Raw genomic sequence first — 15792 nt, 5'->3', positions numbered from 1 at the left:
AACTGCAGAATCCTATATAAACGCATTCTATGGACATCTCCAGGAATGCATGGATCATGCTATCCCAAACAAAACCAAGACCCAATCATCCAAAGGCAGGTGTCCAGTCTGGTGGACCCCTGCCATAAATAAACTGTACAACAGAAGGAGGAAGCTACTACATGATAGAGCAAAATCCCTAATAGGGAAGGCATCTCTGATCAGTACTGGCAAAAAATTACGATCCCTCATAAAATCCTCCAAGACCAGCTTCGAGAGAAAAATTGCACAGGACACCAAAGACAATCATAAGGCTTTTTTCAGTTATGTTAGAAACCTGGGATGCAACTCCCAGACTTATTCTGAGTTGATTCTAAATGACAAAGAATACAGTGAACCCACAGACATCGCCAATATCCTGGCAGACAGGTTCAGTGCAAACTTCTCCACCCCCCCCCCCAAAAGAGCAAGTATCTGTCCCAGCAGAGGGCTGCCTCCCAAACATCTCTGATGCTCAGGTGAAGGCTGCCCTCTCCAAAGCAAAAAACACTGCTTCCATGGGACCAGATGGCGTCCCATGCTGCGTCCTACATGAACTCCAAGAGGAACTAATCCTTCAAATAAAACAGCTATACAATCTCAGCCTCACTACAGGATATGTGCCCACAGAATGGCGTACAGCAACAGTGGTCCCACTCCACAAAGGTGGAGCCTCTACGGACCCTGGGAACTATTGCCCCATAAGCCTGACTAGCTTAGTCTGCAAGGCTATGGAGAGGATCATCATGGAGCTCATAAACAAAGACATTGGGGACCTACAGACACTAGATCCTACCCAGTTCGGCTTTGTCAAGGGCAGATCCTGCCTTTTGAACCTGGTTGACTTCTTCGAAACAGTCAGCAAAGCCATAGATGAAGGGAAGGTAGTCCACACAGCCTATCTGGACCTTGCAAAGGCATTTGACACAATACCCCACTCAGGCATCATAGATAAGCTATCCAGCTTAAATATAAACCCCTGTGTCACAAGATGGGTCGCAAACTGGCTCAAAGGCAGAACCCACAGAGTGAGAGTTTCTGGAGCCATGTCAGACTCGAAACCGGTCACAAGTGGCATCCCACAGGGTTCTGTCCTGGGACCACTCTTGTTCGGTATATACTTTTCCGAGGTACAGGCAAACATGGGAGGACTATGGCTCACCAAGTTCTCAGATGACTGCAAACTGGGCACCATAATCAACTCTCCAGCTGACACAAACATCCTTCAAAAAGGTCTCACAGAGACAGATAACTAGTGCCAGCACCATGGTTTAAAGCTAAATGCCAAAAAATGTATAGTCATACTCTTTGGCAAAAACAATGTGCCCACAAATTACCACATAGGCGGAAACCCATTAAGTACAGAGAAAGTTATTAGGGACCTGGGGACCCAAGTTGATAGCAATCTCTCCTTTGAAAACCACATTGCCAAAGTGGTTAGAAAGACCTTCTACATAGCCCACCTCATCACGAAGGGTTTCACATCTAGATCAAGAGAGGTAATCGTGCCTTTATTCATCCCTCATCAGGCCCATCATCGAATACAATGCCCCTTTTGGGATGTACCTTACCCGACACCTGCAGCAATTAGAAAGACCCCAAAAGTATCTCACCAAGAGGATCAAGGGTCTCAAACAGATGCCATATGCTGCTCGGTTAAAAAAACTCCAGCTCTGCTCAGTTGCATACCACCTACTTGAGGTGATCTATGCCTGACATACAAAGCTATGTCAAATCCAGAATTAATGGACATGCTCCACCTCAGTAAATCTAAATCCCTTAGAGCCACACGCTCGAGGGACTTGAACCTCAGCACCAAAATAAATAGAACTTGCAGGAGGGATAGGTTCATAACCCAGAGGCTCCCTTCGCTCTTGAATAGAATTCCAGTTCATGTGAGGCAGAGCACCTCACTGAATCTCTTCAAGAAGAATCTCAATAGGTGGATGGGGGATCGTAGGTTTGTCCCAGGGATTACTCCCGTGTCACTATTAGACAGAGGCACAGTAAACTAAACCTTAAAAAGGGCACAGTATAGTCAAATCAAGGGGTGGCGTAAGCCATACAGAATCGGGCTAGGCTTATAATTGCCCCAGGGCAGATAGCCTAGTATGAACCTATGAACCTATGAATCTAAGCCTTTTTGTGTTGAAGGGAAGCCTTCTAGCTTAATTTTGTTTCTTAGAACTAGCCTGTTTTCTAGTTTCAGCACTCAAATCTGTTTCTTTGAACTCAGCACTTGTTCAGAACTCATTGTAAGCACTAAATAAGCTATAAATTACTACAGCACTCAACTTTCCTCACTTGTCTAGAGGAAAACAGTTTTTAGTACTTAATAAATAAGCACCTAACCAGGAATGTCTAAGGGTCAGCTTTTGGTGTTTTCTCCTGTCTACCTGATGAATCTGGGCATCTTGGGGCAATGCAGCAATTGCCTCATGTACACACAAAACCTTCTGCTCCTACAACCCAACACTACAACCTGTGAGAGATTCACTTATATAGCCAAACTGGAAGCAAAGCTCTCTTCACCCAAGACTGGACTAGACAGTCAAGAGGAGAAGGTAAACACTTGCACCACACCACACTCATCACATAGTCCCTCAAAACCTGCACCACCAAAACACACACACAAACACAAAACACACACCTACATTCGCGGAGGCTCTCAAAAAAAAATCTACCCATGCAACAGGGACCTCCAAAGCAGAAATGGAAGCAACCTCCACCCCACAAAGCAACCCAAATGACACATAGCCCATAAACTCAGTGTGCCACTCAACAACAGCCCATAAGGCATAACAATGTACCCAACACTCTAGTCATAGATGACTCTATAGTTAGGCATGCTGATGTTCCATTCACCAGGCTAAACAAGGGGAAAGTTACTGTCAGCTGCTTGTCAGGTGCCAGGATCCGCCACATAACACATGTACTCAGGTCACACCACAACAAGTACAAATATGACTCTGTCATTGTCCATGTTGGTATAAATGACCTGAGACATATCTCCCTGGACTACATGAAAAGAGACATGCAGGAGCTGTCCGATCTTGTAGCTCAGGCAGGTATGACCCTAGCCCTGAGTAGCATCCTGCCATCACCCACAATGTTACCACAGTACAAGGATAAAATGATTGACTTCAACAATTGTCTAAGCTTTTGATGTCATTCTAAGGGGATCCAGTATCTGTCTGCCTGGGATGACATAATCAACAAACCATGATGCTTTGCCAGAGATGGCCTGCACCTGTCGCCCTTGGGATTCTGGATGCTGGCTAAGGCTCTTGCCACCTCTATAATGCCTTTTTTAGGCAAGATTCAAATGACAAATTCACCACCTTAACAGGTACAAGCAAGCAAAATCTGAGGGCAATGCTACTTAATGCTAGAAGTCTAAACCTCAAAAATGCACTCACTCGAGGAACTCCTTAAAATGGAGAACATCGACATCTGTGCAGTGACAGATACCTGGTTCAAGACTCCAGAGAGCACCCCTGCATTACCAGGCTATAATTCATACCACACCTTTCGACCACCTAACCTGGACTGAAGCACTAAAGGCAGAGGCGGGTCCATATTCATTAAGGATATCCACACCTCCAGGCTAGTTGTTCAGCATAATGCATCCGAGATTATCCAAGTGCAACTAACTCTGGGTAAGACTGCAATCCAAATTGTAGCTTGCTACAGATCCCCCACCATGCCCCAAGATTCCCACTTCTCATTTCTTGATAGACTGGAAAATATTAGGGTACAACCTAACACCCTAATAATGGGCGATTTCAACTACCCCACCATTAACTGGGAAAACTACTCATGTACCAATTATTGTGCTCAACGTTTTCTGGAATTCATAAATTCCAACACCTTGGATCAACTTATCCACATGCCCACAAGGGGCAGCAGTATCCTAGACCTGGTCATTACCAACATGGGCAATCGGTGTTCCATACCAGAGGTCAGTTTCTCTTTGGTCAGATCCGACCACAGGCAAATCACCCTAGACATCCACATCCCACCCCCACCCCCCATTAGGGAAACCACTGTAAAACATTTCTCCAAAGCCAACTTCACGCTTCTTAAGAAAGAAGTAGCAAACATCATGACACCAATGCTGATGGACAATAGAGGTATGACTGCTGAATCCTATACAATTGCACTTTATAAGCACTTACACAAGTGCATGGATCGTGCAATCCTGCAATCCCTAACAGAACCAAGATGCTATCCTCCAAAAAAAGGAAGCCAATCTGGTGGTCCCCTGCCATAAACACAATCTACAACAGAAGAAAGAAAATGTTGCAAAAAAGAGTAAAATCCCATGATTGGAGGAACTCCGTGGTCATCCTCAGTAAGAAGCTGATATCCCCCATAAAATCCTCCAAAGCTAGCTATGAAAACAAAATTGCCACTGATTCTAAAGACACCCACAATGAATTCTTTAGCTATGTCAAGAATCTCAATGGCAACACTCAGATCTGCTCTGAGTTACAGCACAATGGCACTCAATATACAGAACCAACTGATATTGCCAACATCCTGGCAGATAGGTTCAGTGCTAACTTTACCCCTCTCTCATCCCCTAAATGGCCCATCTCTATATTGGAAGAATGCAAAGTTCCTGTAATCATGGCTGCACAGGTAAAAAACACATTCTCCAAAGCCAGGAACACAGCATCTACTGAATGGTGCACAGCAATGGTTATCCCACTCCACAAAGGGGGAGCCACCATGGACCATGGGAACTACTGCCCCATTAGCCTGACGAGCCTGGTCTGCAAGGCTATGGAACGTATCATCATGGAACTTATAAACAATGACATTGGTAATCTCCAAACTCTGGACCCTACCCAGTTCGGGTTTGTAAAGGGCAGATTATGTCTCCTAAACCTGATAGATTTCTTTGAAGCGGTCACCAAAGCCGTAGATGAGGGTAAGGTGGTTCACAAAGCCTATCTTGATCTCACCAAGGCTTTCAACACCATCCCCCACTCAGGAATTATAGATAAATTCACTAACCTAGGTATAAATCCCTATGTCAGAAGATGGGTTGCCAACTGGCTCAGTGACAGAACCCACACTGTGAAAGTAGCAGACTCTAAATCCATCTTCAGAACAGTGACAAGTGGGGTACCACAAGGTTCAGTCCTAGGTCCTGTCCTGTTTGGTATCTACTTCTCTGAAGTACAGGCTAACACAGAAGGTCTTTGGCTAACAAAGTTCACAGATGACTGCAAACTAGGAGCCATAATCAAAACTCTTAACGATGTGGACATCCTACAAAAGGGCTTCACTGAGACAGATGCCTGGTGTCAAAGTAATGGCCTCAAGCTCAATGCCAAAAAGTGCATTGTCATCCCTTTTGGTAAAAACTCTGTACCCATAACTACCACATAGGCGGTAGTCTACTTAACACCAAAAGTGTGATAAGAGACCTTGGAACACAGGTGGACAGTAGTCTCTCCTTTGATAATCACTTCGCCACTATAGTCAGGAAATCCTTCTACGTGGCACACCTCATCACAAAAGTTTTCACATCCAGGAAAAAAGAGGTCAATGTTCCCCTCTACTCATCACTCATTAGACCCATTATAGAATACAATGACCCTTTTGGTATGTACCTCACAAGACATCTACAACAACTGGAAGGACCACAGAAATACCTCACAAAGAGGATTACCGGCCTCAAACAGATACCCTACGCAGACCGTCTCAAAAACTCCAGCTTTACTCTGTCGCATATCGCTTACTCAGAGGTGATGTCTGCCTAACATACAAAGCTATATCAAATCCAGAGCTGTTGGACATGCTCCACTTAAAGAAATCCCAATCCCTCCAAGCTACATGCTCTAAGGACCTAAACCTTGTCACCACGATAAACAGAACATGCTGGAGGGATAGATTCCTGTCCCAGATACTCTCAAACAAACTACCTATCTATATCAAACAAAGCTCCTCATTAGCACTCTTCAAGAAAAATCTTGATGACTGGATGGGAGATAGAAAATTCACCCTGGGAATCACTTCTGTGGCTCTGCTTGACAGGGAAAATTCACCCCGGGGATCACTTCTGTGGCTCTGCTTGACAGGGGCACAGGAAAATAATTTTCTTGGGTGGCAAAAGCCAGGGTACCATTTGGCTAGGCTTATATAGGCCCTAGGGCCAATAGCCTAGTACCTACCTATGAACCTAGCAGGTACATATGTCCATAAAATAAGATAAGCTTCACTGTAAAAATAACACAGGTGAGCAAACAATCAATATAATGGTGACAGTTTAACGGTAAAATGCATAATGGTAAATGTATTTTGACTTGAATGTTAGGTGGTGGAAACAAATTATTTTGAACTTATAATCATATTAAGGAAATTGGTGATTTGAAAACAGTGGGGATAAATAGAGTGAATCACTATTACAAGTCAAGGTGGTTTATTACATGCTATACCTTGAGTGTGCTGTATAAACCTGATATCAGATTTATACTTGTAACCTGGTAGAAATAGTTTACATTGCTGAACTCTGGAAATTTTCAAATGAAAAATTTAGTTGTACTCTGCAAAGTAATTGAGATACATGAAGTTGCAACAGCACTACACAATTATGAACATATTTTTACAGGCAGCACACATCGCTTATCAGAATAAATAAAATGCCAGAAATGTTGCTGACAACTTATGTTTATAAAATTTGTCATATACTACTGGCATGTGATCTGGTGGACCATGGGGAAGGAAATATTTTCAAATTAAGACAGTAAAATTCATTACAAAAATTGCATTTTCATTGATACATTTTATTCACTGGGTTGTCCAACTATGGCTGAGGCCCAGTTGCAGTGGAGGCCTGTAAGCATTTTGTGGTGGCTTGCTCTAAATCACACAAGAAGCATGTAGAAATTGAAGGAATCAAACCTAGGACTGTAGGATTAAAATCATTTGCTGCTCTGTTTTATTCACTGGGTTGTCCAGCTATGGTTGAGGCCCAGTTGCAGTGGAGGCCTGTAAGCATTTTGTGGTGGCTTGCTCTAAATCACACAAGAAGCATGTAGAAATTGATGGAATCAATCCTAGGACTGTAGGATTAAAATCATTTGCTGCTCTTACCCTTAATCCTCTATATTAACTGACATGAAGTTACTTCTGCATGCTCATGAGAAGTATTGTTTTATTTAAAATTATCTGTAAATATATCCATTATGCATGCCTTCACTATATAATAAAATGGAAATTACTCATACAATATTTTGTCAGGTTTTCTGATGTCTGAATTGTCATCAAAACAGAACAGAATCACAACAAGTATTTTATACATGAGTTAGAAGTGATGGTTTACTAATATACACAAATATTGTTTTCTTTTCCATGCTGAATGCCGGATATTGGACGTATTGACCTACAGCAACGTAAGTATTCATAATTGCAGTAATCATTTAGTGTTTAGCAAAGCCATGCAGACAGTACTGAAACTGCACAATCGCACTTCTGATCTCTTTTTCTATCAACTGCTATCCAGGCATATGTGTATTCTCTCAATATAAGGGGTTATCTCTATAAAACAGATTGAATTTTGCAGTTTAATTTCTGGAAAAGACACAGCTCACCTATAAAAATTATTCACTGCAGCTGATAAAAAAACTCAATGTGGTGGACAGTTCTTCTAAAGACTTAGCAATATTTTACAGCTTTATTCCCACAAAAACTTGAGTAGTTCACCAAAGCATTTTCCACAGTAGTTGGATGGATTCTGATTTTGCTCTGATAAATACTTTATACACTTTTTTCTATCTCTGAAGAGTTGCTGGAAGATGATGCACAGTCATCTGTGAATGATGATCAGAAAGTGGAATAGATTGTACATACATTTTTTCATAATGTTAAATCCATTTGAGACACCTGTTAGCCTTGTAAACAGCTAGAATGGGTTGCAATGCATGCACTCCTCGATATTTTGTGAAGATCAGTGCATAAGATAAATGAATGCTAAACAACTAATTAATTCATTATAGTAGAGGCTGTTGTGGGAAAAATTCACTTGAGTAATGCAGAAGTGGGTGAATGCCTGCATGTATGAATTAAGATGTTTTTTTCTGTCTCTACCATTGTGCACCTTTTGTCAACTTTGTCTACCTCTATTGTAGAGGAGGTTGGATATTGTTGTATAATTTTGCTTTTATTTTGTATACAAAATAGTGCTATTGTCAGATAATATATTTGCAAAGGGTATGAAATGTCCAGCCTGAAACAGCTGTATATACTTATAATATGAACAAAAATAAATACTAATTTAATGTCCAAGATTTAAGCTATATTAATTAATTAAACTATGTAAAACAATAGCTAAAACCACGTCCACAAAAAAAAAATCAGTCAGTGATTTCATTTAGAACATTAATACTCCTTAAAAGAAACCAACATTTTGCTTTTGAAATTACAGTTAGAAATCATAAATGTGAAAATGAACCCATATTATTTAATCAATATAAAACTACTACACTGACAACTGTGCCATAAATATCAGAATAAAACCACAATATGAACAACTAGAGACAACCAAAATTCAATGTGCCTAATGTAAGAAATGCAATAAGTGTTGGTTGGAAGCTCTGATGTTAAGTTGTCTATCTCGCCTTCATTCTTGCTGGATGGGTTCGGAGCCGACCTCGGCTCCGACTCGGCCATTCTAAAGCTCGAGAGTTGGTTCCACCGGCTCGAGGCTCCCCTTATATCCCACAATGCTAGGTGTGTATTACCCCAGATCTCGTTTGCCGCTACAGCGATCGAGGTGTTTGGTTTCTACCGGCTTCAGGTGAGTTATTGTAGAGTAAATTATAGTCTACTTAAACCCCTTTAATTTAATTTATTATTGTTATTTCCCTTAGCGTAGTGGATTTAGACCCTTTTTTCTTCTGTTATCCACCCTTTTTTCCACAAAGAACTTATAAGTTCTTCCCTCAGGCCTTCGGGCCTTTCCATCCCCTTAGTGGAGTGTATGTGTTTTTGTTAGGGATCTAAAAATTTTTAGTTATAATTTTTTGAGTTAAACTTGTGTAAAGTGTAATCAGTGTGTTTGAGTGTGTGTGTGGTTACACTTTCCTCGACAATGTCTAAGGACTCAAAGGTCTCAGGCTTCAAGAAGTGTGACTCGTGCTGTCAGAAAATGTCTCTGACAGACGGTCACACTTCTTGTGTGTACTGCCTGGGACCTTTACACCTGCAGGACTCTTGTGCTGTATGCCATGGCGTCAGCCCTAGAGTCCTGCAGGAAAGGAAAAACAAACTCATTCTAAGAGGTTTGCTTAACCCTGAGGGTTCCCTTACTGCTACTTCGGGTAAACCCTCCAAGGCTTCTAAGTCCTCGACTCCAGCTTCTGAGGCGAGGCCTAAGGCTTCGAAACCTACTGCTACATTGGCTCCGGCTGGAGCCGATCAGTCTCTAACTACAGCTTCTGTGGTTCTCTCGGCTCCGGCTGGAGCCGAGGTATTGGAAATTCCTGGGTCGGCTCCGATCAGACCATCGGAGCCGACATCTAGAAAGAGGTCTAGGTCACCATCCCTTGGCTCCGTTCATTCGGCTCCAGCGTCTCCCTTGCTGTCTGAATGGAGCCATAGATCTCACTCCTCTAGATCATCGAGGCTTTCGGATCATGACCTTCAGAGGGTAGTGAGTCGACTTCTAAAGTCCGAGGCACTGGCCCAAATGCTTCAGAGCCCGACACATCAGTCGATGCTTCAACCTATTCCTCAAAATATTCCTCCTCCGACTCCTCTGAGCTCGGAGCCGGGGCGTCTCGGAACCGAGACTGTGGTAGCGTCGGAACCGATACAATTGTCTTCGGTTCCGTCGTCGGCTCCGATTTCTTCCTTTGAAGAATCTCGGCGCCGGACTTCCCTCGTCGGCTCCGAGGGGGTGAGTGGCATCGGACCCTTGTCCGACCCCGCTCTCCGTCTCGGTGCTTTGGCACTGGTGAGTTCGGCTCCGACATCGGCCTTGGAGCCATCACTGTCGGTGCCGAGGGAGGTTCTCAGCTTCTCGGAGCGGGGACCTCTGGCTTTGCCTGACAGGGGTGCATTCGAGGTCATGCGGAGTGTGTTGGAACCTGGTTCAACACCACAGTCGGCTACATCCGCCCCTCCCTCTTCGGTGCCTCAGGTTATGTCTACTCTCTCCCTCATCCCAGACCGCAGAGAGCCAGCTCCTCAAGAATCCCCTGTGGGGATTTCATCCTCTTCCGAGGCCTCTCCTGAATTGGCAGGGGAGCCCCCTAGGAAGAGAAAGTGTAAGAGGAAACACATAGACTCACCTGAGTCTGTCACCTCTGACACAGATTTAGAGGATTCCGAGGGTTCCCCCCGTTCCCCTTCTGAAGATGTCTCCTTTGCAGACATTCTAGAGATCCTAAAACAGAGGGGAAATTGGCCAGCCCTTAACCCTTCAGAGGATGAATCTGTGTATCTTGAGGCGTTTGGCTCTCGCCCTTCCACCTCCTGGGTGTCCCCCCCTTTGACCCCCTCATGCAGGTGGTAGCAAAAAAGGCTTGGACGGCTCCTGACTCAGTGGACCCCACCCCCAGGAGACCTTCAAAGTTTATAACAGCACCAACAGACAAGCAATTTCTGACCAAAGGAGTTACTGTGGATGCTATGGTGGTAGCTGCTGCCACTAAGAAGGAACTAGCTGATCCTTCGGTACCTGTCCATCCTCCTGACAAGGAGTCTAGGTCTATGGACAGGTACAGGAAGCGGATGTTTTCGTCAGCGACCTTTGCAATGCGTTCGCTGAACTACCTATGCCATTTCACTCGTCTTCAAAGAGACTTGATCAAGGAAGCGAGTGAGATGTTGAAAGATCCTACAGCTGCGGGTTTTCAGGACAAGATGAACGCTCAGCTGGCTACCCTAAATTCTATAGCTAACTCCTCCATGCGCCTCCTTTCATATGCGGCTGATGGAGCGAGCAGAGCCGCAGGGACAGGTGTCGCCTTTACGGCATGCCTGGATGCGGCTATGCAATTTTGCGGACCCCTTTAAAACGTCTTTCACTAATTCCCCGTTTGATGGATCATCTCTCTTTGGTCCTCAAGTGAAAGAAACCTTGACGAGGTGCGAGACGGATGGCAAAACTCCTTCTGCCGTCGGAGTCCGTTTTCTACTCCTTCTAGACCTTACCCCAAAGGCCAGAAAAGTGGAAAAATGTGGTTCCAAAACAATCTGAAGGGAATTTGCCTGACGACAGAGTCGGTTCCCTCAGAGGCAGAGGAGGGAACAATAATGGTAGACGTCGCCCTAGAGGCAGGGGGTCCGCAGAACCAGGGCAATCGAGAAACCTTTTCCGATAAGCCCTTCCAGCATCCCTGAGGTATTGCCCGACTGTCCACCTTCGGAGGCAGTCGGGGGAAGATTGTCACTGTACCCAGAAGCCTGGCGATCCCTAACTCAAGACAAGTGGGTACAGTCCATCATTTCCGAAGGCTATTCCATTCCGTTCTTTCGTATTCCAAATCAATCAAAAAAATCCCTTCCAGATGTTCCACCCGCTCAAAGGGATCAAGCAGCGTTGGAAATTTCAAAGTTGCTTGCAAAAAGAGCCATTCAGCCAATGCCAGCAGACCAGCAAGGATCCGGAATCTACTCCAAATTCTTTTTGGTTCCAAAGAAAACAGGGGACTGGAGGCCCATCTTGGATCTCAGTATCTTGAACAAGTCGGTCATGAAAACAAGATTTCGGATGGTCACGCTACAATCCATCCTACCCCTATTGGGAAAGGAAAACTGGATGTGCTCTATAGATCTCCAGGATGCGTACTATCATATAAAAATGAACAGATGCTCCAGGAGATTCCTCCGCTTCCGGCTGGGAGCCAGTCACTTTCAATTCAGAGCCCTGCCCTTTGGTCTCATCACTGCCCCCCGGGTGTTTACCAAATGCATGGCAGTGGTAGCTTCTCACCTGAGACGTCAAGGATTCCAGGTGTTTCCATATTTGGACGACTGGCTCCTCACAGCTCCTACCAAGCATCTTCTTCTAATGGCCAGAGACTACACCTTTCGCATTTGTCAAAAGTTAGGCATATCAATAAATTGCGAAAAGTCTGTTTTGTCGCCTTGTCATGCTATTACCTTCATAGGCGCAAATCTAGACACAGTCAACATGTCTGCGAGACTAACAGATCAAAGAATAGCAGACATCATAAAATGGTCTCCCTTCTCTTCCACAGCAACAGAGTCAAAGCCAGGTTAGTTCTGAAAGTACTGGGGATTATGGCGGCTGCTATCCCTCTACTTCTATTAGCCAGATTCCACATGAGAATCCTTCAATGGATGCTCTTCACACAATGGTCATACCAGCAACTTCCGATGTCCCACACCATTATGATTACGCAAGCATGCAAGAATCATCTTCTTTGCTGGATGTCTTCCCCTCAGCTCTCCCTGGGAAGACCCTTTGTTCCTTCCCCTCCGGTTGCTACTCTGACAACGGACGCCTCCCTGATCGGGTGGGGGGGGCATTATCAGGGCAGAACTGTCCAGGGCATATGGCAACCAGACGAATGCCACTTGCATATAAATGTTCTAGAGATGAGAGCAGTGCTTTTAGCGTTGCAAGCCCTTCAAGACTCTCTTCCCTTGGGAGCGATAGCAATCCAGATGGACAATATGTCTGTAGTGTGGTATATCAACAAACAAGGCGGAACCAGGTCCTATCCCCTATGTCGAGAAGCTCTCAGACTGTGGCAATGGGCGATTTCTTCTCAGCGGTTTCTGATAGCAACGCACATCCCCGGGAAGTCCAATCAAATCGCGGACAAGTTGAGCAGAGCTATCCTCATGCCTCACAAGTGGTCTCTGAAAGATTATATCGTAGAGAAAATTTTTCTCAAGTGGGGTCAGCCTTGCTGCGACCTTTTTGCTACTCCCCAAAACAGCAAGTGCAGAGATTATTTCACCCTATTCCCATTACCAGGCCAGCCCAGCAGAGACGCTCTAGTCCAAGTTTGGCCCCGGGGACTTCTGTATGCATTTCCTCCCTTCCCACTAATCTCTCAAGTGATACAGAAATCTATCGCTCAGAAGGCATCATTGATCCTCATTGCTCCTTACTGGCCTCGACAGGTTTGGTTCCCCTTTCTACATCAATTTCTGTTGGAGCAACCCTGGCATCTGGACCTAGTTCCAGATCTTTTGATCCATCAGTCGGGTCAGTTTCATTGCTCCCTAACATCATTGAACCTCACTGCTTGGTTCCTCCAGTTCCTACCCTAGCCAGGCTTCCTCAAATATCTCACACTGTTCGAGATATCTTAATAGCTTCCCATAAATCTTCCACTCGAAAGATTTATCTTAGTAAATGGAAACGTTTTGCCTATTGGGCTCAAGGAAGGGATATAGATCCTTTCACTGCTCCCATCCAAATAATTCTTGATTTTCTAGCTGAACTTTTTCACGCAGGTTCATCTCCCTCTACTCTCAAAGTCCAATTGGCAGCTATATCTAATTTTCATGTGGGCGTTTCAGATTCTACCATCATGTCTCACAAGCTTTGCAAAGCTTTTTTGAAGGGAGTTTTTCTTCTCAGACCTCCTATAAGAAATCCTCCTCCTTCTTGGGACCTTAATTTAGTTCTCACTTCTTTGATTCTTCCCCCTTTCGAACCTGCAGCTTCCTGTTCATTAAAATTGCTATCATGGAAGACTCTCTTTCTGGTAGCTGTTACTTCAGCTAGAAGGGTGTCAGAACTTCATGCACTCAGCTGTCGACCACCATATCTGTTGTTCCATAAAGACAGGGTATCCTTACGAACCAACCCGTCCTTTTTACCAAAAGTAGCCTCTGCCTCTAACCTAAATCAAAGCATTGACCTTCCTGTGTTTTTTCCAGAATATTCTAACAGGTCTGAACAAAAATTGCATTGGCTAGATGTTCATCGTCAGTTAAGGTACTATTTGGATAGGACCAAACAATTCAGAAAAACTGACCAATTGTTTGTTTCTTATGCAGAAAGCAGAAAGGGACTTTCTGTTTCAAAGGTATCACTATCCAGATGGCTAACATCTCTGATTTCCCTTGTTTATGAAATTAGACACCAAAAGCTGCATAACAAACCTAAGGCCCACTCCACCAGAGCTTTGGCTACTTCTATAGCCTTCCAAGACAGACTGCCTATTGACACCATTTGTGCAGCGGCTACTTGGGCTACTCCTCACACATTCATTTCACATTATAAGTTGGATTTAGCTTCTAGACATAGAGCTAACTTTGGTACCACTGTTCTCAAGAGTCTGTTCCGATAGGCCACCTGGGACAAGGTGCTAGGGACGCGGTCCCATCCAGCAAGAATGAAGGCGAGATAGACAACTTAACATATAGAAGTTATGTTCTTACCATAACGTTCCATGTTAGTTGTCTTCTTCTCGCCTTCTTTCTTGTGTCCCACCCTCCTTCCCCCTGGCCTGGACAGACCTAGAGGAGTTTGATTGTGACCTCTCTTTCTACCACCTCTATTGCTATAGGTATATGCTCTGCTGTGCATATTTTCCTGGATCAAGCTTCAGGTCACCTTCCTCTCCTTTTTTTCTTTATAGAGGTGGATTCTTCCTTTCCAGTATTTCTGGTTTTATTATTAGCTGGGCCTAGCTCACAAACGAGATCTGAGGTAATACACGCCTAGCATTGTGGGATATAAGGGGAGCCTCGAGCCGGTGGAACCAACTCTCGAGCTTTAGAGTGGCCGAGTGAGAGCGAGGTCGGCTCCGAACCCATCCAGCAAGAAAGAAGGCGAGAAGAAGACAACTAACATGGAACGTTATGGTAAGAACATAACTTCTATTTTTTTAAAATGCATTTAAAACTGACAGTGTCATTAAGAAGTAGGTAGCTGTATGCACTAAGTAATGCCTGCTCATTAAATTTGTAATGGGATAGTATTTTTTGTGCATTCTCTTAGTGCTAAGACATAAAAAATTAAAGTGCATTGCTGCAGTTTTCATAGCAAATAGGGATAATGTCTTTGCAATATTTAACACCATATGATACAGTTTTCGATACAAAGAATGTGTTGCTTTTTATTTTGTTAATAAGTATGGTCCCCTGAAAATTCTTTTGGAACTGAAAACCCCTACCTTGACATCACAGATGGCTGGCTCACTACCTAAACTAATGTATCGGCTATTTTATTTATTTATATATTCATGCATTTATGTATTTATTTATATTTGTTATCTGGGCTAGAACACTGATCTAGATTGGCCTTCCTCAGGAGCAGTTTGAGGAGCACAAACCCCAAAAGGCTGCAAAATGTCACAGATTAGTGAATAAGGCACATTTTTCACAACTGTGAATAAATTATTCAAATGACAAAACTATATAAGAAACCTAGGATACTGAACACATCCTGTAATATCACCATGTATGTACAACAGTAAAGGTAATGAAACAAATGAATAATAAATCAGAAACTGGCATTAAAAATAATGAAGGGAAAAGTCAAAAAGCAAGAAAGAAATAAGGAAAGCAAAACTGAAAAAATGGTCTATAAAAGAAAAAAGAGAACAGCAAAACTGAAAAAAAGAAAGTCAAGACTAACATAACAAATGGAGAGGATCAAAATACAGAGAGAGAGAAAGACAGAAGCTGAAAATTGAGTTGTTTCTCTAAGAAGAGAGAGACTGTCATACTCATGCTGGAGAAAATATTTAAAAGGAAAAAGATATTCCCTGGGATTCATTAACAGTTATGTAGGAGCTGTGCTAAGCCTACATGATGTAAGTGCGTTAG

General features: G+C 43.6%; 1 protein-coding gene across 6 annotated transcripts in view; it reads left to right on the top strand.

Moving 5' to 3' along the window:
* LOC122794349 (cysteine-rich secretory protein 2-like) overlaps nt 1-15792 on the top strand; it is a 641399-nt gene that overhangs the window by 182380 nt on the left and 443227 nt on the right. The window contains exon 1 of one of the 6 annotated variants that reach the window (XM_044062666.1): nt 7372-7424. The exons of the other annotated variants lie outside the window; for them this stretch is intronic. Within the exon in view, the coding sequence (XP_043918601.1) occupies nt 7391-7424 (34 nt within the window). The 5' untranslated portion in view covers nt 7372-7390. Of the gene's footprint in view, nt 1-7371; nt 7425-15792 lie in introns of those variants that run through there. 6 annotated transcript variants of the gene reach the window in all.

This window comes from Protopterus annectens, chromosome 2.part1, assembly GCF_019279795.1.
Source record: "Protopterus annectens isolate FY-2018-M chromosome 2.part1, PAN1.0, whole genome shotgun sequence".
NCBI lineage: Eukaryota > Metazoa > Chordata > Ceratodontiformes > Protopteridae > Protopterus > Protopterus annectens.
This window is presented reverse-complemented; position numbering and strand designations above follow the sequence as displayed.